Source organism: Bemisia tabaci, chromosome 8 (genome assembly GCF_918797505.1).
Source record: "Bemisia tabaci chromosome 8, PGI_BMITA_v3".
Classification (NCBI taxonomy): Eukaryota; Metazoa; Arthropoda; class Insecta; order Hemiptera; family Aleyrodidae; genus Bemisia; species Bemisia tabaci.
The window spans coordinates 38,019,278-38,041,741 of record NC_092800.1 but is presented as its reverse complement, the minus strand read 5'-3'; the positions used below and the strand labels follow the sequence as shown (position 1 = coordinate 38,041,741).

At 35.9% G+C, this 22,464-nt stretch overlaps 3 protein-coding genes across 3 annotated transcripts in view; all 3 read left to right on the top strand.

Moving 5' to 3' along the window:
- The first annotated feature begins 223 nt into the window (after positions 1-223).
- LOC109033827 (transmembrane protein 65) lies at positions 224-9,832 on the top strand. The gene is made up of 6 exons (XM_019046633.2): positions 224-737; positions 1,211-1,336; positions 2,941-2,982; positions 3,984-4,051; positions 5,310-5,513; positions 6,117-9,832. Exons 1-6 carry the CDS (start codon positions 467-469, stop codon positions 6,222-6,224), a joined length of 819 nt encoding a protein of 272 aa, XP_018902178.2. The 5' UTR covers positions 224-466; the 3' UTR covers positions 6,225-9,832.
- Positions 9,833-9,857: 25 nt separating this feature from the next.
- LOC140225240 (uncharacterized) lies at positions 9,858-12,646 on the top strand. Its single transcript, XM_072303463.1, has 3 exons — positions 9,858-10,213; positions 10,995-11,100; positions 12,300-12,646. Exons 1-3 carry the CDS (start codon positions 9,989-9,991, stop codon positions 12,314-12,316), a joined length of 348 nt encoding a protein of 115 aa, XP_072159564.1. The 5' UTR covers positions 9,858-9,988; the 3' UTR covers positions 12,317-12,646.
- A 666-nt stretch (positions 12,647-13,312) lies between these two features.
- LOC109033811 (adenylosuccinate synthetase) overlaps positions 13,313-22,464 on the top strand; it is a 34,896-nt gene continuing 25,744 nt past the window's right edge. Inside the window, 1 exon segment of the mRNA XM_019046589.2 lies at positions 13,313-13,504. Coding sequence (XP_018902134.2) covers positions 13,400-13,504 — 105 coding nt within the window. The 5' untranslated portion in view covers positions 13,313-13,399.

Genomic DNA, 22,464 nt, shown 5'->3' with positions numbered 1-22,464 from the left:
CGATTTCCTACTTTGAGGAAATGTATCTGGAACGGATGAATAAACTATTTCTACTTGATTTTTAAACATTTTTTATAGGATTTAAGTACCTTTATGTTATCAATATAATAAATATGCAGTTATTGAGTCCTTTCAAGGCAATTTCAAGGGCTCCTGTCTAATCGGAGAACCACCCACGTGGGGTTGCCACTCTTCTTGGAGAAAACTCTATGCTGTTTGTTTATTTTTGTAGGGCGAGAAAAGTTGCTAGTGATAAGTGATAAGAAAGGGTTTTCACTTCTCTGGTTCTCCAATACAATATTATTTATATTAATATTAATTTTAACTAAGTTTCCACAACCATAATGATTCCGAAAGAGTCTTTCAAAATCCACCTCGGTTAAATAACTTTTTGGAAAACAACTTTGTAAACCAATCTTTCAATTTACCTCTGCTTTGAACTTACCAAAAACTCAACTTACTCAAAATGGGTTCAAATTTTCACATTGCTTTCTCTAAGATGATTCTCAAACAATATTCCTTTTGCCAAAACTCCTATGCTTTAAGTGTGAGGAGCCATTATTTTAAGCGCACAAACTGTTTAAGAAGATTCTCGACGTTGAAGTCAGATACTACTCATCCATTAACGAAAGAAAAGGCTGATGAACTTGTAAGGAATTTAAGCCCAGAAGAAAGGGAATACTTGCTAGAATCAATTCATCATGTGACATCAGATGAAACCAAAGCAGACTACAAAGGTAAGTGTAGCTGCCTCTCTTGGGAGGTTCATCAACTTGACGTTTTAATCCAACATTCTACCCTCTCACACTAATATAATGTAAACCTATCAACAATTTGACTGCTTGTCCAGCAGAATTAATACTTTAGTCTGCGCCACGAAGAGTGGCGGGTGAGGGGCGGAGCCAGTTGGCCGGTCCAGTCAATAGTTGAAGGGTTGAAGCGCAGGTATTGGCCCGTAGTTGAGACGGGGTAATGACTGGGCCAATACCTGCGCTTCAACCCTTCAACGATAGATTGGACCGGTCGACTGGCTCCGCCCCTCACCCGCCACTTTTCGTGGCGCAGACCATGAACAGAAATTAAGACTTATGACTACAGCTGGTAGGGAGTCCAATATCATATCGGTAATGAAAGTTCAATCTGACCTCTTGACAAAAAGCCTTTCTGGTTATTAACGATTTATATATTTTTTCTCCATTTTTTTTTTCAGATCAATTAGCTGCATATCGATGGAGATCAGAGTTCGGGAGACCAAGCAGGCTTGCTCAACTTGGAGATGTTGATCCCACAGGATCATATTGTCCTTTACCAGAAGATTGGTTGCTGCAAAAGTATAGTAAGTATTCGCAAGATCAGGGCCTTACCCTCTGTTACTTTACAATTACACAGCTTCAGGTTTTTTTTTTAAAATCAAACTCCCGACTTCTTGTCAATCCATTACTAAACTCACTACTACTGATGATAGATATGATACATTTTGTCAATCTTCTCTGTTGTCGTCTTCGCTGAGCTTGCCCTCAAGGCTATGCCACCACCGGATGACCTTCTCAAAGCCTCAAAATTGACTATGATGTCATAAGGTCTTTTCCAAAAATTAATTTACTCAGAAAGAATTTTTCAAATTGTTGCTCCCCTGTCACATGGGCGTATCTTCATTTCCATGTGAGCTCTGTTGTCCATAAAACTCCGTGCTCTCTGGTGTTCTTGTGGAAATGGATGTACGCTCGTACCTCAGAGGAGCAGAGAACATCCATGAATAGCACCAGAAGTACTAAAAAACCATGAGAAAGTTTTAGAAAAATAAGCCCCTATTTTACAAAAAATGTGCGGTAGGATATCGATGGCTAAATGCGAAAATTATGCAGCTCAATTGTATAACATTAAGAAATTTCTGTTTAAGTATGTTTTATTTATTTCATGGAAAATTAATCAATAAGTTTCCTGGTACCTAATTTTGTGTGATTTCTGTAGAATAAGTAAAGAAAATTCACCAAAAATTTCAATACTAAATTTCAGTTAGCTTTCTGTTAAAAAAATTAAACATGAGTGGAGACTTACAACAATGCAAACTGAGGTACGTATTTTGCGACTTTAGCTATCAATATCTATGTTTAATCATATGATTCGAAATTACAGTCACCTCCACCAAACAGATCAAACAGTTCAGCACACAAGAAATGAATCTTACATGTTCATATACATTTCAACTGCATGTAATATTGATATTTTACCCCTGAAATGTCCTTTCAATCTGTTTGTTCACTCAATTTTCAATTACTTATTATTTCTTTTTTTCTATTGCTGCTAATTTCTAGATTTGAATCGTAAGTATATTATCTTGTATAGATGTTTCTCTGTTTTTGATAAGTGAAACGCTAAGGATTAAAAGTCCGCTGTGTTAAAATTTGGGAATCATTCAATTTATTGTAATCCTAAAGATTGGGTGAGCTTCTCTTAATGTACTTTAAGTATCAAAAATTGCCTGCATATTAGCGGCAAAATTATGACAGTGTGTTATGCAGAAAAGTGATATGGGTCACTTATTTTAATATATTAAATCATTTTCAAAATTTTTACACCACAGAATGGAAATTGCAGCTCTTTATACTGGACCCGTCATGTATAATTTTAAACTTATTTGGGTGCTGAAAATAAATGAGCCTACATTTTTCTTATTGAGACATGATTTTTGCCATCAGAGCTTTGTATCAAACAATTTTCAAAATAAGGGAGATAGAGTTGAGTATCAGAGAATTAAATGAAATTAATTAGTACCTAGATCCATTTTAGAATTGAATTAAAACTTAAGATATCACTGACTTTTTTGTGCTCTATTTGTGACCATATTTTTTCGACGGTTAGTCGTATTGACAGAGCGAAAAGGTCTCACTTTACTTTTAATGTGAAGTCTAACCACTTTATTTCTCCGTATTTTTTCAGCGGAAACCGTCCCACAACCAACGCGTAGTGATATCATAAGAGGTATGCCTAAACAACTTTTTTCATATCTAAATCTTCCTCTTCCTCTTTTTTCCATCTACCTTTTGATTTTTAGTGCAATCAGGTACTGTTCCACTGACGGGGGATTACAGACTAATAAATTTTGTCCAGAGGACTTTTTGCAAAAGTAACACAGGAGGTGATAAAGAAGTTCAAGAACATTATCGGACTTTGCCAAATACAAGTTGCAAATTATTATTCTCTCATTGGTAGCTCTTTGTGTCGGCCTCAGTGTACAGAATGTCAGTGTAGAAAAACTTTATGTTGCCTTTGTATAACATCTTGCACAGATACAGCTAATATTTTGAAATTAAGTTTTTAGTACAGCGAACCAGTTTTTGAAATTTTTTTGCATTCATGAGCGAGACCAAATTGAGGAGGAACGGAATTATGGAATTGATCGGTTGCATGAAAGTGGCTCTTACATCAAGCCTGTATCTGTCTAGATAATTTACTAGCTAGGTTGCGGTTTCCAAAGAGGGTCCAAAGTTGGGTTCCTCAGTCGTCCAGAGAGGAGAAGGAAGGAATCCCTTGTGAAAGTGCGGTGATAGAGGGTTGAGCAAGAAATTAGAGGGTTTCAGTCCTTTGGAGGGCGATAGAAATATGAGCAGCTTTGGCAGTAATGTGTCAAAGAGCCTTGGAGGTCACTGGAGAAGGCAATTTTTGCGAATGTACAATGGGCTACTTCATCAATGTTCCATTGAAGTGTGGAAGTAAATTGTTAACACAAACTTTAATTACAAAATTTTCTCAATGCTCTGATCTGAGTTGTAAAAAAAGGGGTTTAGCACTGCCTTATAGTTATCAGTCCATTTCTGCCCAGACTTTTTTTCTTGTCTTTCTCTTTGATGGTTAATGGTTTAATCCAGAAACTGTCTCAATTGATAATAATTAAGTCCGCTGACAACTAAAATATTTTCTTGGGATGCTCTTTAAAGAAACCTAACAAGATGCTATTAATGTTTTGTTTTTTGTTCTTTCAGTTGCCATCTTCAACGCAATTCCGTTTATTGGCTTTGGATTCTTAGATAATTTTTTCATGATCACTTTTGTAAGTCAATTTTTATCATGCCCTCTTTACCATTTAACTTTAATTTTTTTCCTCATTTTCATTTTGTAACTAACGAGCATTATCATGGTTACTATGAATTTTTCATGATTCCTCAGATTGGAGTGGTTGGCTCAGTGGCACCAAGACAAGGTCAAATCTACAGAGGCAGTGTTTGAAGAATTACATTTCATACACTTCAAAATATTTTCACCTTATGTTGTTTGCAGCAAGAGTAGTTACAGTTCATCAAGGAAGAATCTAAGGCTGCATCTATTTGTTTTCTATAGCTTTTTTGCTCAGCATTAAGTATCTCAGTAGTCTCCCAATCATCTTACTTCTTCCTCTACAGAGGTAATCAGAAAGGGAGGTTCCCTCTAATGTGTTTTTAGGAGGTATCCAACATGTTTTCTAGAGGCCATTAGTCACCGTAGAAACTAAACCTTTGTCATTGAGGCCTTGGATGCAGAAAAATGATATGTTCAGGTTTCTTTGATCACGCGTCATGGCCATTACCTTTTGCATACTTTTTTTGCCCTATGAATTTTACCGGTTGTCACAAAAATTTAGAATTCAATGTTCATTTTGGCTATTTTAGCCATCATCAGGTGCATTTGATGAAAGCAAGAACTAATCAATACTAAAGCCAGAAACGATACTAAAGTTCTCATCAGCGGGACATTATGAAACTGAAGATTATAAGAAATTCAGTGTCATTTTTAGCTTGAGTTTTGTTAAATGCTCGTTTTCCTCTTAATGCACCTGATGGTAGCTAAGTATAATAGCAAAAAAGGCCATTGTGTTCCAAGTTTTTGTGAAGATTGGTAAAACTCATCGCGCACAAAAGAGAGCAAAAAATAACTATGTTGAAAATTTTTAGCCTTTCCATTTTTTCCAAATTGCCCTTCCTGTTATAAAAATCCCTTTTCTCACAAAGATTTCATAGTGATTTTTTTTTGCTTTTTACTTAAAAATTTCTGGAATTTTGCTAAAAACATATGCGAATGTATGTAGTCCTTTCCATTCTTGCACTCGAACAATTGTAATCTGTCAATTACAAGGTTGAAAAGCTTTTGCAACCCCTGGTCAAGGTAGTCAGCTAAGTTTAATGTTCTGTAAGGTGCAGGAACCTTTAATTTTTTTAGAAAAAAACTATAAAGATTACTAAAACCCCTTGAGATAATCTCTTTAATTACATTTTGTATCTTTACTTAATTATTGAAAAATTTAAAATAAATAAAAAAAATTGATAATTTTTCAGGGTGATACTATAGAGGCAGCACTTAGTGGATTTATCGTCATAACAACAATGACAGCAGCTGCATTAGGAAACACGATATCAGACATTCTAGGGATTGGCTCTGCATGGTACGTTGAACAAGCTGTCAGCAAGCTTGGATTTCAACCTCCTAAACTTCTCCCTGTTCAAATGGACATGAAAATTACTCGCCGAGCTGCAAATATGGTAAGTGACTCTGCTGAGCAAAGGAAAAGTATTTGTGAAAAAATTTAATCATAGGTTTTTTTTTTTTTTTTTTTAATTACAGTGTCTGAGTATTTTATAGATTCTGTTCACAAAAGTACCTGAAAAACAAGATTTTGGAAAAAAAAAAATTTTGGGAGAATTTCTGCTACTTTTCTCAAAATTAAAGGGTATAATTTATTTCTCTGTAAAACAAATATAACATGAGAGAAAATTAGGCATCATGAAATGCTCTTGTGCTGATTCTGTTCAATTCCATCCAATCAGTACAGATACGCCCACAAGTTTTCTCAATGGAGATAAAAAGATCTCATGATTTTTTCTGAAAATACACGTCATGGTATTCTGTTGGAGTCTGTATTGAACATTAGTGACAGGTCATGATCTTCATAACAATACAAAAGGATTGACAGCTTCTCAAAAAAACTCAAGGAGGAGTGGGTTGTATGGGCCAATAATCTCTCCAGGTCATTTTTTAATAAGTGGAGAATTTGCTAGGAAAAAAAATTCTCTCTCCATATTTTCATCATTAGTTCCTCATAAATTTCTTAATGATTTGTCATGTTTTCTCTGCCTTCTTTTTAGGGTCGTACAATTGGTGTCACAATTGGTTGCATACTAGGCATGTCACCATTGCTATTTTTAAAACCAAAACAGGAAATTGAGGAGCCGGCAGCGGAGTTTACAGATTAGTATATCTGCCGTGTGCAATTTTTTATCAGTTGCATGAGTTTTTATTTTTTTTAAGTTTATGTTTAACTTACCCAAAGTATACTTTTAAACACATTTCTGTCATTGATGAAGTATATGAATTTAAAAAAGGTTCACCAGTTGAATGGAATCATGCAAAAAGGGTGGAAGTATAAAAACTTATGAGCCCTAGCTTTCCTCGTATCCTGATAAACAGTGGAAGCCAGGGCTCATAAATTTTTGAACTTCCGCTCTTTTTACATGAGTTCATTCAATTTTCAAGTCCATAGTTAAGTACATATCCACAACTACAGACTACTGCTTTGCTTTTGAAATAATTATTTTGTCGAATTTTGAGTCTTGGATTTTGCTCTCCTAGATTTTGAAAGTAGGCCCTTGCAGTTACCGCATTATTTTTAAAAAGTAAGTGCAAGCTTGCCATCAGTTTGTATTAATCCAAATTTGTGTTTTTTTTAGGCATTTTTGCTTATCATGATAGATTTTTGTCAATTATGTAAAAATATTAGAAGTGCGCTCTGAAGTGCGTCTCAAAGAGAGAAGTAGCGAACACCCTTAGTTAGGGTTTTGACTTGAGGCTATTGATGTTGGACATGAGCTATGAAGTTTTGAATCCATGATCTGGAGATTGAAATCATCTTCTCGTTTTCACACCAAAGCCTTGTCCTATTAAACTTTGTTATGATTCAACCTGTGGTTACAATTTTTAATAGGCGCCTTGGATGTTTGTCTATGGGCTCAAAATGGTATACACTTTAGTTTTTCCTTGTTCAAATGTCATTTAATGTAATCTTTGAAGGAAAAGTCTTCCAGCCTAAAAGGAAAACCATTTGAAGTTTTTTTTTTCAATAGATATTAGGACCGAACCTTAAAAAAAAAAAATAAAAAAAATTAGAATCTCTGAGGTGGTCAATGAACTTATCTGATTCTAAAGCTCTCTGTGTAGTATTTGTTTTACTATGTATACAATCAATTCTCCAAATAAAGCTCTCATCATCAGGCTTTGCATCAGGAGAGAGGCAGGTCTCTCTCTAATTGATTTAAGTTAAAAAGAAGTCAATGAGTATCAGAACCTACAATATTGACCTTTACTAATATTTTTCCTTTATTCGCAGGAAAAGTTAGTTTTTCAACTCTGACCATAGACAAAATCACTGAATCAAGATATCATAGTCAATTAGTCATATTACCGTAATGCTCCTAGTGAACATAATTTCGAATGAAAAAACCTTTTTTCCAATAAAGATCCTGTAACCATTCCTCAGACATGTTTCCTCACATTGAGGAGTGCTGAGTTGATCTAGTAATCAATGAGCTTTTTGAGTAATATTTAATTCTTGCCCAGTTAAAAAGAAGCACTTAGTCCATATGGATTTTTCTGAATTTTACCCATTAAAAACGAGTTCAAAGTTGGATATTTTGAGGCTTCATTTTAATACACATCGCCAAGAAAGCCAAAGCGGCATCCGAAAATATCCTCTCCGCAGGGGGTGCATTTTTACGCCGCCCCCTTTTGGTGATTTATGGCCCATGTATCTATTATCAATGCATTCCTGCAGGAACTATGATTTACATCATAAAGTTTGCGCTGTCAAAAGTATACCTGCAGCACGGAGGATCTGTTTGGAAGCCATCTTGGCTTTCTCAAAGATGCAGGTTTAATTGGGGGTTCAAAATATGCAACTTAGAACTTGTTTTTCGTTGATTGTATCATGAACGAAATTCCTGCGAACCAAGTGAAGTCTTTAGTCTTCAACAAAAATGCAAGAATCAAATATTAATGAGCAAATTCATCACAATTTTCTTCTCTTCAATAACCATGAAAGCCTTTTTGTTACCAATTTATTAGTTTATTAATGAACAAACACAAGATCAGTTAATATGTTTGCAAATGAATTGAGCTGACGCTAAATAAGAGGATCGCCTTTTGGAAAAATACTTTTTGAATCTGCTATCTTCCATTATGCATTTAGTATCAGTCCTAAAATGAAGACAGTAAATCTTCCATTGCACCCTGGAAGTCCGACAAATCTACCCGGTGAGAAAGATTCCTTTTTGTTACCTTTAATTTTGTACAAATACTCAATTTTTTTAAAACGCACAAGATACTAAATGTATTTATTGATTAATTTTCCTTGCTAGAAAGGGAATTGTTCAGTGTTTTTTCTCTTAAATTACTGAGCGACTGATAAATTATAACTGACTTTTTCTATTTCTGAATATTTTACTATATTACTAGGCAACAATTTAACAAATAATTTCTTTCCAAAGACTTTCAGACTTTCCAAAGGAGTAACCAGAAGGCGAGGCAGAAGCTTCCATAGAGCAATTTCTTGTCATTCTAATGAGATGTTTACAGGAAACTTTCTCTAGTATTGTAGTCTTTAAGGTGCTAGTTTAATTCTTGTTCATTTTAGGTCAATAAAAAAAGTAGATTTGCATTAAAATTTGGCAATTTCATACCTTGAACATGCTACATTAGAATTTCAGATATGACTCCCTGGAATATTTTTTTTTAACCACACTCTTTAAACCGCTATCACTGTAGTTTGGTTTGATATTTGGTATTTTTGCCCCAAAATATTTGTACAAACTTGCCTATGCTGTAATTTTAACAACTCAATCTCAATTCATATGGACTAAGGTCCTTTTTCCCAGGAACAGTCAAATTAAAGTACTTTTACATGCATAAAAATACAAAGTCAATTCTGCTGAGCTATGTGTTGCTTAAATAATGGACGAATTACTGACAATATGCCGTCTTATTTTTCCTAGGTGAAGTATTATACAAATGCACTTTTAAAACAAATTCACGGAAAATGTTATTTATATTTTTTATAAACCCTAAATCATTGCTTGTGCGTCTTTATATTATCTTATTATTCTTAAATAATATTTCCGCCTGACGTAGCCTTAGGCTCACTTGATTTTGATCAGTATTATTGTTTACCAAACTAAGAATAGTCTAATTGAATGATCGTGAATTCATTGATAAGATTTTGACTTGCTTTCAATTTCTTCTCACCAAGGAATCTGATTATTAATTTATTTATTAATTCATCTATTTTTTGTAATTTTGTCGTGCAATGTACTTACTTAGTCATTAAGTTCTCCAATAATCAGGGTGTTGCAAACAGCGAATTTTGTAAAAATTGAGCATCGATGGCTAAATTCGAAAAAATGCATATCTTGGATTGCAACATTGTACCTTCTTAAGTCAATGCTCGTATTTAATTTTTTTAAAGTAAGACTAGCCAATAGTTTCCACTGAAATTCTCTGTGAATTATCTTCGCTCACCCTAAAAAAATCATCTAGGAAACATTTTGGTGAGTCTCGCCATTAAATCTTGCTTAAAATTTCCTCAGTTTGGCTTACACCAAATCATTAACATACCCTCCATTATTGAAAGCAGAATTCCATCTCTATCTATCTTTCATTGTTGTTGTTAACTTTTTATGTTCACTTGTTAATTTTCATTTATTACTATGTATTCGTAATTTTAATTATTTTTGAGTCGTGCAAGCGTTTAATCATTGTTACTTTGTTCCGAGTTCAAAATGTTTCACATGAGAATAAAAAGTATTAAGTTTAACCCTCGTCTGTTGTGACTTATCAGTTAAATACCCTTAATTATTCCGCCTTGTTGAGCTATAATGTAGAAAACCATGACAACACATACTTTAAATTATCAGCTGTTCTAACCTCAATATAATCAAAACAAGAAAGGAAATGCCCTTATGCTTGTCAAATGATAAAAAAACTTGTACCTTGTGCAGCGCTACTACTTTACTCCCGCGGGTTTTGTATTTTTGGGAATCCTTTTGCTGACTGGCTTGTAAAAAATTCCGAGACAAAAGGCCCATTCCTAGCCAGCCTACTCTTCTCAGCTGCAGCTTTGATATTTACTCATAGATTTTTCATTCCCTCCAGAAATATTCGCCCATTGCCATATTTTCTTGGTACCTTTTTTGATGTAAGTGCAAATAATTTTTGTTGTTATTGTAGTTTTCCCATAAACGTTGGCGTTTCAATATAACTGTGAAGTTTCTCTTAATATGGAGTTATTTTGAGCGGTTTTATGCATGCGTAGGCTCTTAACATGTAAAACATCAATAACGAAATAAGTTTTTACATTTTTCTTTTGCATTTTTTAATGGTATGTGTTTCTGCTCCTCATGGATATATTTTCTCATGAATGAACGGTCACTGACATGATTAATTATGAATCCATTACAATTGGACGGACTTAAACAGAATCAGCCTAATGTTACATTCAACGTTGCCTAATTTTCCATGATGTTTTATTTTTCAAAGAGAAAACGAAGCCAGATTAAGACTTAAAATTTTTTTGTGAATATTCTTCATAATCCAGGGTAAATTCACCAGTTTAAAGGCGTCAAGCAGTTGAATTCTCTGGTAAAAAAGTTAGAACTGAGAGAAAATTAGGCATAGTATAAAACAGTTAGGCTGATTCTGGTTAAATCCATGGAAGTAATTATTTCTCCCAAAGAAATCATTTTCAACCTTCATATCTTCTATCATTATAGGGATGTCATATGTTCCATCTTGGGGCTGTCTTTCAATTACAGAACACATTAATGTCTTTGTCAACGATTGACAGCGTTATTTAAGGTAGGGAGGAGTCAAATAGGCGTACTAACTAATGGGCGATGGGAAATAACCATTCAAAGTACGTAACAAATAAATTCAGTCGTAACAGTAAATAAATGCGTTTTTTGTTTGTTTTTATCTAGTTTTGGTTCTCTTTGGTCGTTCTTGAGATTTCGTATGCCCTTATTTGGAGGCCTATAGAGCTCTTCATCCTTCTTCACTTACCATATTTAGTCCATGACTTTTTCAGTAAGTGACCACCATAATAATATTTTCCCCTCACTTATAATATTGATTCACTTATTCTTCTAAGTTAAACAAAACTTCATCACTTACAGTTTTTGATCACTAATGAATGCTCAAATGGATTGCATTTTGTAAAAAGGAACCACTAGCATTGCAATGTTGCTAAGATTGTGCAACTTCTTTTGTCTTGGAGGAAAAACCCGAATATCCATTAATAGTTTCTATTTTACTCGCTAAAAACTGTAAATTTAAGACAAAAATTACCATCTAAATTTCATAGTTTTTCACGATTTCCGCAATTTTATTGCAAAAGATGAAGTTGCACAATCTTAGCATCATTGCAATGCTAGTGGTTCTTTTTTGCAAAATGCAATCCAAATATAAAGATCATTTCGTCCACAGCTCATGAAAATGATCAAATTCCCATTGACAATAGAATCCAACGTTCATTAAAGCCTCTGAGTAAATTAAGTCAACATGTTGGAACGTTTTTGGACTCCAGTTTGAAATAGGTCCAATATCAGGTTCTAGTGTCTAAATGAATAGAATTTGAATTCGAGGTGATTTTGATGCAAAGTTTAGTTTGAATGGTTCAAAATCGCTTCATCACTTGAGCGGCTGCAATATTTGCATTTTTCAGCTTCAAAAGGGTAGGAACCTGAAAAAAAAAGGAAAAAAATATTCTGCTGGTATCTAGATGCCCAGTTTTCTTCCCAGTTGAAACTTTAGTGCACGAATAAATGATAATACATACGATGAAGTTTTTACCTATGATTGTGACAAATTGATAAAATATGACTCGACTGCACACATCTCAAATACCTAGCAACGTTTCAACTTTTTAGTGTATGCCATATTTTTCTAGAAAGAAAAATCCCAAGTTTTGGCTCGAATTTTCTGTGGTCCTCTTCTACTTTACAGTAAAATTTCAAGCCTTAAAGTTTTTTTTTTCGTTTTTTGGGGGCTGAAAAGTACCTAAAGTATGCTCGGAAAATTTTGAGCTGTTGCAGTTTGGATACTTCTAGATGAAATTCAACAGTGACGTCGATTTGCTGAGGTTGTTTTGTACATACTTTCAGTTCTAGAAATCAATGCTTTCATGCCAAGTCAATGCTTTTATGCCAGTACCTAAGCAGATCAAGATTTTTTAGTTTCGGACTTCGGTTCAAGCCATTTTTTACTTAATTTGATTCATGTTTCAGAATCCTTGGCCAGCTAACTTCTCTGACCATAGTCAAGATGCAAGAATAATTTGAACCTGTCTATCAGAAGCTGATGAATTCATTGTCACAATTTTATGAGCACAAGTGAAAGAACTATGCACAGTAGAAACAGGGCTAAAACATAGGAAATAGAAATTAAGAGTTTTTAATGAGAGTTGATAAAATTTGGTTTGTTATGTACCTAGTGTAAGGTTATTAATAAATATGAAAAAAAAGACAGCAAAACGACGGGGAAAAAACTCATTTAAGTAGGTATATCTGAATTCCAAAACGTCAACTAAATAGTTATGTTTACTCAGACTATTTACAGAATATCTACCTCTCAAGCTTGTGTTTTCAATCTTTTTCTCATTTCATTTGAGTACCTAGGCTCCAAATATCTGCTGATACTATATTCTCTTTTAAAAGGAAGCCCTGTAATTTTGAAAATGAACCTCTAAGGAAACATGATGAAAAAAGAAAAAATGAAGAATGCAAAAAAGACCAAAGAGAATTTTAAAAATGAGTAACGAATTTGAGAAAATATTTTAGGGTCGCAAATTCCTAATATTTCATAAATAAAACCTTCTATAATATCACCTTATATTTTATGAGAACCATCTGTCATTCGCGCTCTGCATGACTTCAGTGCTGCAATTCAGAAGAATTGATCCATTTCTTTTACCTGTTATGTGACGATCTCATACTCGGAATTGTTTTTCTAAGGACAATCAGTTTCCTACTACAAGAGACAGCACCAGGCTCTCAAATCGAGTTTCTACCGACGGATGGTCCATTCCAGAACTTTTGGGGGTAGAACTATGCGGTTCATTACAATTCGCAGTTAGCGGAAGTATAAGTTGCGCTCTTTTTTGGCGCGGGCTTAATTTTGAATTTTTGGCGGCAGATTTAATCTTCGCGCCACCCGTCACGTGACTAGCGTGGCGAACGAGGCGAACGCAGCGCTACCACGCGGTGAGCTTTGAAACCTTATCACTAAACTTTCATCAAGTGCTCGTGCCGCGGTCGTTCTCGCTGTTGTGTTTATTTGTGTTGCGAAGTCGGTCCATGCTGTCAGTGTGCGGTGTAATTTGTTCGGAATGGCTAAGGTAACAGTGATTTTAGGAGCTCAGTGGGGCGATGAAGGCAAAGGGAAAGTTGTGGACATGCTTGCCGGTGAAGCAGATTTAGTTTGCCGATGCCAGGTAAGAAGGAATTCACATCCCGGTTTTCCACGAAACTAACCTCACTTTTAAGTGATTTCAAAACCAACTGATTTAATTCCAGCCAGTTATGCTATTTTTTATGAAACCTAATTCATTATTGTCCAGTTTTTGATCATTTTCTAAGTTATCTGCTTATACCCTAGCATCATACCTCAGAAAAGCCATGAAGTGTTCCTTGCAGCCCTAACCTTGAAATGAGCATGTTTCACTTCCCGGAAGAAGCACGCATCATGTTATGTTTTGACACAGCAGTGATGCTACCTCTGAAATTCTAAAGGGTAAAATCTACTCATCAGTAGTACCTACGGTTTAATTCCCATGTTTTCATTTTGGGTCTACGAGAATTTTTAAGGTGTGTTCACATGATACCTATACCAAGCTGCTTGTCTGGCGTTCAGCTTAACGCGCCCTCTTTGAGCTCCAAGCATGCTGCGTGCATCATAAGCAAACAACAACTAAGACACCATGTATGCGCACGTGTTTTAAGCTGTATGCTGGGCGGCTGACGAGCAGCTTGGCATGCCATGCGAACGCGCCTTTAATGGGTGCCAGCTATTTCAACCGTAAGCGTCATCTTAAGGCCTAAAGCTATAAAATGTATACGTAATATAAAGGTTAAACCAAAGTCATGAAGCCACGGCGGAACATGTTTGGGGGAAAACTCCCTCATCAATCGTAGGTATTGGACCAGAACTTCTTATTTACTTATTTAGCTTCGGTACATTTTTTCATTTTGGTAATACATATTTGCCAAATTCAAGCCTAAGGACCAAAAAACCCAAGACCAAAAATGAGCGGAACTGCAACTGTTCGCTTTGCAAATTCAGTACCATGCGAACTGATGAAAAATCAACCATCAGGAAAATTATGATTGCAATTTTTAGGGGCTTACCTATTTGGACCGTATTAAGCAGAAAGAAACCAAGCCACACGAGCTATTGCTAAATTTAACTGGGCAGTTTAAGTCTTTACATGAAAACGGTTGTGCGGATTTTTGTGTAAATTTCAGTGAATTTTCTGCCTAAAATGAAGCAAATTCCTTGAAATTTTAAAAAAAATCCGCATGAACGTTCTCTTGTAAAAAAATATCAAGTTAAATTTGGCAATAGCTGATGTGTCTCGGTACCTTCACAGTTTTTCGCGGTTATTCGTGTCGCGTATAACGGAACACTCGCTGTTTTTCGCGATCGGAAATTTTCGCGGCTATCCGTCTCGCGTATAACAGAACGCTCGCAGTTTTTCACTATTCTATGACTAACCACAGTCTGACCGCATTTTGCAATTGGAAATATTTTCCAAATAACGCAAGCGCCATAATTGCGAATGCGAGAAGAACAAGAAATATAGTTTTGTTCGCTTTGTTGGCCATCTTTGAATTCCAAAAATGTATGTTCTTTTAGAAGGCTATTTTGAAATCAGACGTGATCGATTATACCAGAGAAAACAAAGAAAAAGCAACCCCTTTACCAGCAAAATAGAGATTGGCGCTTTACGTGATTGGGAAAGTAATCGGTTCAATTAGGGACTAAATTCGCTTGCTCATTATTGATACAACATATGTGCCATTATAGTTTCCCCATGCAGATAGGTGTTTTTATGTAGGAGCCTGAAATGTGCAACTCCTTATTCCAAAAATGCAGTCCAGTTTTTCATGGATTATCGTGATCTCCTGGCCGGAAACTTCCAGTCTTATGGGCATTTGCGAATTTTCCATCGTTTGCTGAATAGTTTTTTTTCTTCCTCCCTTGTTTACAAATAATACCTGAGCGCCACCTGTCAGCGGTAAAAATACGCTACGACGATATTTATTCTATTCGTCCTCATTATGTTCGGAAGAAATCTCAAGTAGAGCGCGTGATCAAAATTCGTCACCGTACGGCAAAATATCACAAACGCCATGCGACGTTTCAAAATTTCCGTCACCATTTTATTTGTTTGCAGAGAAATTTTTCAACGAAGCTGTCCAAAAATTTCACTGAATTTTCTTTGTGCTGCCTATAAAATTCAGTGAAATTTTTAAACAGATTCAACCAACATTTTCTCTGTAAAAAAATAAAATGACGGCGGAAATTTTGAAACGTCGCATGGCGCTTGTGATACTTTGGCCGGGAGGTGACGAATTCGCGAACAGCTGCAGAATGACGCAAGAGTAGCTTGGACAGAGAAATGGTGATTTTGCTATGGTGCGCTAAGTAATAATTGACAATTGATATTGATATGCACCTTTAATTCATAATTGGAACTGATTATCGAATCGATAATTGATGTAGATAATCAAATTTTTCTTCGATTCTAACTAGGTTCTTCCCTCGCGGCTTCAACCAAAAAAATGTTCAGCTTGAGAGTTGATTTCGTCACCTTCTGGCCGAAGTATCACAAGCGCCATGCAACGTTCAAAAATTTCCGCCGCTATTTTATTTTTACAGAGAAATTGTTCAACAAAGCTGTCTGAAAATCTCATCGAATTTTCTTTGTTCTGTCGATAAAATTAAGTGAAATTTTGATTCAACAAACTATTTCTCTGTACAAAAATAAAACGGCGGTGAAAATTTTAAACGTATCATGGCGCTTGTGATTCTTCAGCCGGCAGGTGACGATTTCAGAAGAAACCAGCGATGCTATCGTGTCAATTCTCATGAAATTTCAAGAGGGGAACGTTTATTAAATCGTAAATTTTTCTTTTGAGCGAATTTCATAAGCGGGAGGGGAGGGACATTTTTTCAGGATTATTTTATGAAAACACCAATTTGCACGTCACACATTTTCAGAATCCCAATTTTGTAGGAGCCAAAATACCCACCAGAACTTACGGGACTAACATTTAAACTACGGGATCTTCAACGAAAAATCCCGTTTCTAATCCTCAGCCACATTAAACACCATTACCGACTCTGTTCCGGCATGCAGCGGACAAATTCGAGTCCCGTCTTTTTTCCCCCCCCGACGACGGACGCTTTCCCGAAATAAAACGAGAGAAAAAAAGGAAATAAATAACTAAATTGGTCGAACGCCGAAGTCCGGCGGTGAAATTGGGAAACCGTAAAGCTGTCGGGGTTGGGAAAATAGACAGAGGAACGCCGCTTGGCTAAGAATAAACGACGTATGAGGTTTCCGATGTTGCCAAATTCCCCTCGATGAACTACGAATTTTCAGGGAATTTTGTGAGTATTTTTCTTTTAATTTTGCAGAGTAATCCACTTGGGATTCAATGTAAAGTATCTGCAAATTCTATATGAAATTAGATAAACTTTGAATGCCTATTTAACATAAAATGGACCACGACAAGTAGAAAAAAACCAAGCCACATCAGCCACTGCCAAACTTAACTGGGCAATTTAATTTTTTTACGTGAGAACATTTGTGCGGATTCCTTTAAAAATTTCAAGGAATTTGCTTCTCATTATGCAAAAAATTCACTGAAATTTGCTAAAAAATCCGCCGAACCGTTTTCTTGTTAAAAATTAAATTGCTTAGTTAAATTTTCCAATAGCTGATGTGGCTTGATTTCTTCCTGCTACTCGCGGTCCAAATAGACACGGAAACTAGGACATATCCCTTCGACTTGATGGCAGAAGATCATGATTTATGACGTTGCGAGTTTTTCAATGACTATTTTATGCGGGGAATGAACACTTTTAAATTTGTCGCGATTGTACAGAGGTATGATGAAAAATATTATTTTAATGTTTAATTCAAGCCTTTGTATGATTGTGTTAACAAGGGAAAAAGAAATAGGAGTGGGATTCTTCGAATGATCATAACCTTAAAAAATGATTATAATGATCTTCGGGGAAACCATATAAACACTTTTAAATTTGCCGCGATTGTACAGAGGTATGATGAAAAATATTATTTTAATGTTTAATTCAAGCCTTTGTATGATTTTCTTTAAAAGGGAAAAAGAAATAGGAGTGGGATTCTTCGAATGGTCAAAAGTGGATCCGAATTTTAAAGCCTTTGAAGTAAACGAGGCCGAAGACTTGAAAAAGCCCCAAAACAGACTGAGTAACAATTGGACTGCATTTTGCAATTCGGAACTATAAATTTTGGCTCATCTGGAAAACCACTTACGTGCATAGGGAGACTAACGGTACATACGTTGTTTTTAAACCGGGCTAGAATTTATAGTTCCAAATTGCAAAATAGTGTTAATTTCCAATTAGTGTTATCATCAGCTCGCTTTTGCATCTGGGCCGTAATTATTGTAAAATTTGATTATATTCCTCCAAATGAGCAAAGGAGAATATGAAAAAGGAAGGAATAAATAAAATAAATGTATGAACAAAAAAAAACAAGCGGTTTTAACACGAAAAAATTGAAGAACGCGCCGATATCGAGGTCTAAAAAAGCGGAGAGTAAGCACATCGGTTTTGAAATCGAACAGAAAAATAATCGATGGCTAGATTGCGAAGTTGGATAATTTTGAAGGCGCTAAAAGAGCATTATTGGCCACATCCACCATCTTTGATTTTCGAATTTTGAAAATTTGAGTTGAAATTTAAGTTTTCCGTAAACAAACCTCATGGGACCACGTTTCACAAAAATCGAGCGAGAAGAAGCTGGCAAACGACACCAGTCAATTAGCATACTTTAGTGCGCCTGCATTTTCGTCTGATACTGTGCAATACTTCTGTGGTGGAATAGTTGCTCGGAGCGCCTTCTTCAGTGTCGCTCCGATTCGATGGTAGATCACGATAACCGCTAAATCACACTCCAGCGCGTACGCAGTTATACATTTTCTTGTCACCAACGACGACGGGGTAAAAAAAACATGCATCCTTCAATTTGCGACGTTGCAAGTTTTTTAATTCGGTGAAATTTCGATGGAAAGTCTCTAATTGCAAGAAAAACATTCTAAAATTTCCTCTGATAGGATACAAATTTCCAGGGATTTTTGTGAATATTTTTCTTCCAATTTCTTAGAGAACTTTATTCAACTTTATCGAGAATTTGCAGATACTCTAGATGAAATTGCAATTAAAATACTCTAAACAGTCAGAAGAAAAATATTCTCTGATTTTCCTTGAAACTTCTATTCCATCGATGGAAATCAGTGATTGCAATTTCACGCAAAGAATAATTGGAAAAAATAGTCACAAATTTCCCTAAAAATGTGTATTTCGTCGAAGGAAATCGATGAATATTCATCTTCCAAGTGTTTAAACAAACATACTCTTATTTATCTAAAGCAGCTACATATTTTTAAGGTAAGTATCTGTAAAATCCCTCTAATATAAATATTTTGTCTGAGGAAAAGTTGGCAACGTCGAAATGTTCTTACGGCGTTTTTTCTTAGCGCGCAGACCGGGTCACGGATTTGATTTCGCCTCTGGCGCGAACAACTCGGTCCGAATTGTCTGGCGCTTCCGGAAAGGCGCGCTTCTCGTCTTAATTTCCGGTTCGAGTTCGCTCCAGTCCAAGGTTGCCAGACTTTGAAATTAAATTCAAATATTTTACACAGGTTTAAATGGGGAAGATTGCTGATTATTGTAGCACTATCTGGCAACAGTGCACTCGCGAGGAGCAACGAGCAATCGAGAAAAATTGCCGCGAGGATGCATTTTCGCGGTGGAGGACCTCGTTGGTTATTTCAGTGGATTCCAATCGGTCAGGATTAAGGGTGCAGCTGTTCCCAGAGGCCTAGCTTTAGGGGATGCAAAAATATCAGGGCAGTTGCTGAATAGCTCGGGCTCTAATCGGGGAGAACATAGTGGGATCAATTATTTGCAGGGTTGCCACAGGCAGGCAATACCAGGAACACCGGGAAGTGTCAGAGAATTTTAAAAATTTAGGGAAAACCTGGAAATGTCAGTGAAAAATGACGAAAATGCCAGGGAAAAATGATCAAGTCACCTTTATTCGCTTTTTAGAATGGATTTGACGTTTCGAACGAAAAGTTTTGTCTGCAATTCGGTCACCTTTTTTTGCGCAGGGTTGCCACAGTCAGGGAATATCGGGAAAGCCGGGGAATGTCAGGGAATTTTAAAAAAGTCAGGGAAAATGACGAAAATGTCAGGGAAAAATGATCAAGTCACCTTTATTCGCGTTTCAGAATGGGTTTGACGTTTCGAACGACAAATTTTGTCCGAAAACTATTTCTAGGTAATTATGTTTTTTTTTTAACCAACTGGCATATCTTCAATTGTCAAAGAATTTCATCAAAGTGCGCCAGGGAAATCAGGGGAATGTTAGGGAATTTAATTTTCTAAATTCTGTGGCAGCTCTGTTTGCTATTTAGAATGGGTTTGACGTTTCGAACAATTCATTTTGTCTAAAAATTATTCCTAATAATGTCTTAATAACCATATGGCGCATGTCTTCAATCATCAGGGAATTTCATCGAAATGTGTCCGGGAAATGTCGGGGAAGTTCATTTTCTAAAGTCTGTGCCAGCCCTGATTTGTCTTTTCTGAAAGTGAGACAGAAGAAGGTAACTAAATCCCGAAGTCTCAAAACTGACCGGAACATTTCAGTTTTTACAGTGATATGAATGTGCGATTTCCTGTCCGAAATTTTGCCGCCTTTTGCGTGTACTAAAAACAACGTATGGTGAAATTTTCAGTTAGAAACTGCTCAGTAGTTCCCAAAGAAACGCAGCTCACGAGTGGAAATTTAGCAGTGTCGAAATGTAGTCAGGTTTTTTTGTCTACGAGCCATTGAAAAGAAAATGTTTAGAATGCGATGATTGAACCTGAATTTTTTTTTTTTTTACCTAACAGAGCTTTACAGAGGAATTCTTGACATGGAAAGCTTGATATGAAGATGTTAAATCCGATGACTCCTTTTTGAGTCCGTGCAATTAATTTCTCCTTCGTTTTTTACCTAGCAGAGCTTAACAGAGGAATGCTTGACATGAGCTTATGACTCCGTTTTAAGTTCGTGCCATTAAGTTCTCTTTCGCTGAACGCTGTCCAGTGGAAGTATCGTCCTTTCGACGCATGGTGGATGACGAAATCCACTGGGTCGTTGCGTACCATTCCAGTGGAAGTATCGTCCTTTAAGCGCACGGTGGATGACGAAATTCACTGGGTTATTGCATACCATTCAACTACCACCCTTACTTCTTTGTCGATCAATAGTAGTGCATTATGCTCTGATGACTCCGCAGTTCTTAGGCATCACACACAACTTCGGGTCAATTCTTCGTTGTTACGTAAACAGCCCTCCTCTTAAGGAAGCCCAGTGTAATTTATTTATGACTATGGAAGTTTTAAAAAGGATGTCGTAACAAAAACAATTTTTAATCATCTAGTAAATTTAAAACATTTTTTAGCTGAGCGATCCAGTAACTTTCCTTTAAAATACATTTTTTTGCTGAAACTTTAAATTGTCATGACGACGGTGTAGTCAGACACTTTACTGCATTTCTTGTCATAAAATGTTGATTGAGGACGTTCTTGTGTCAACAAGAAATGTTAATTTTTTTCAACTGTGATTTCTCTCCCCATGAAAGGTCTCAAACGGAAAAAACATCTCTTATCTTAGTATACCTGTGAGTGTCGGTTTCATAAGAAAAGTTTTTACAGATTTCTACATTTTTCTTACGTAATTTCTGTAGAAAATAAAATCAGGATGTTGACTTCAGTCTAGCTTCATTTTTTTCATGAATATTATTTAGCAGAGAAAGTACAAAATGTTCAATGAAGCAAGCTGAAAAACTGACTTTGAAATTATATCAATGCAATCTCATTATCACTTGATGACAGTATTTAATCGAAGTCTACTTGACCTGAGAAAGTGACACTTCTATTTATTTCCAAATTCAAAACTGATTATGATCTCAAGCCAGGGACGGATTATTTACGCAACATCATTTATTCTGCGGAGCTACTATTAATGTTATGTAGTTATATGTGAGTCATGTTTGTAGAAGTCCTACTAATTACAAAGCAATACTTACTTGACCTCTCTAATTGTAAGATAAAATTTGACTGACCACGAGTCGCAGAGTTTTGAAATATGTCGTTCCGAATTTGGTGAGACGTTTTGGAACTCATAGGCTCAACCTTCAATCAAAATTCAGCAGATACGCAGATCCAGGGGCCAATAATATTGTGGTAATATATGTAACCTCGCGCGAATTTTTTTTTTTTTTTTTAAGAAATGGTAAAATAAGCGTAGATTTACTCATTTCTGCTACTTTGAAAGTTTCTTCCCAGCGGTTGAAAAAAAAAATAGAAAAAATGTCATAACTTTTTGTAGGAGCACTTTTTTGGCTCACGGGAAACTGTGAAAAGCGGGGAACTTTATCGACCCCTGTCTTTGTTGAGCATCTATGAAATTTTTACCCAGAGGTTGAACTCGTAACAAGAGGTGATTAGATCGGGCATTAACCACATGCATTTATCCATGACGTAAGAAGTGAGTGCGTATAGAAAAGTGTCATGACTTTCTGCAGTCGAAACCCAACACTCCCGACAGTCAAATGCCTTATCTGCAACTGTCAACCTGTTTTGCGAGCTGTCAATGATGCGTGCAATCAGTTCCCGCTTGAATTCAGCACTCAAGTTGTTTTGAACTTCCTAAGCTTTCTTCGAGTCAGCAGATTACGAAGGTTGCTTGAAAATATTCGACCGAGTAACCTAATTAACTCAAGAAGTTTAAGGTTGAATATGACCGTTCATGGAGGAAAAGTCTTATTCTCAGTCCGCTGAGGTAAAATTGCCAGTAGAGCGATTTTTGACAAGTCTGGTCGAAAAATCCGATTTTCAGATCCAAAGCGAATAGTCAAAACTGTAGCTCTGCCCTTGCATTTGAACAGACATTACCTCATTTTTCTCACTGAATCGCGCATTTCCTGGAAAACTTGTGAATATTTTTCTCCCAATCTCAAAGAGAATTTTATTCTTAGCATAATCTAAAGTATATATGTGATTATTTCAAGGGAAAATATTCGTAGTTTTCCCAGAGAATAAATATTTTATCGGACAAATGAGTCA

Bases quoted from the DNA above. Each gene is read 5' to 3' on its own strand.
- LOC109033827 (XM_019046633.2), top strand. From the start codon at position 467: ATGGGTTCAAATTTTCACATTGCTTTCTCTAAGATGATTCTCAAACAA. The intron at 738-1,210 runs GTAAGTGTAGCT...TTTTTTTTTCAG, and splicing joins AACCAAAGCAGACTACAAAG to ATCAATTAGCTGCATATCGA. The intron at 1,337-2,940 runs GTAAGTATTCGC...GTATTTTTTCAG, and splicing joins TTGGTTGCTGCAAAAGTATA to CGGAAACCGTCCCACAACCA.
- LOC140225240 (XM_072303463.1), top strand. From the start codon at position 9,989: ATGATAAAAAAACTTGTACCTTGTGCAGCGCTACTACTTTACTCCCGC. The intron at 10,214-10,994 runs GTAAGTGCAAAT...GTTTTTATCTAG, and splicing joins TTCTTGGTACCTTTTTTGAT to TTTTGGTTCTCTTTGGTCGT.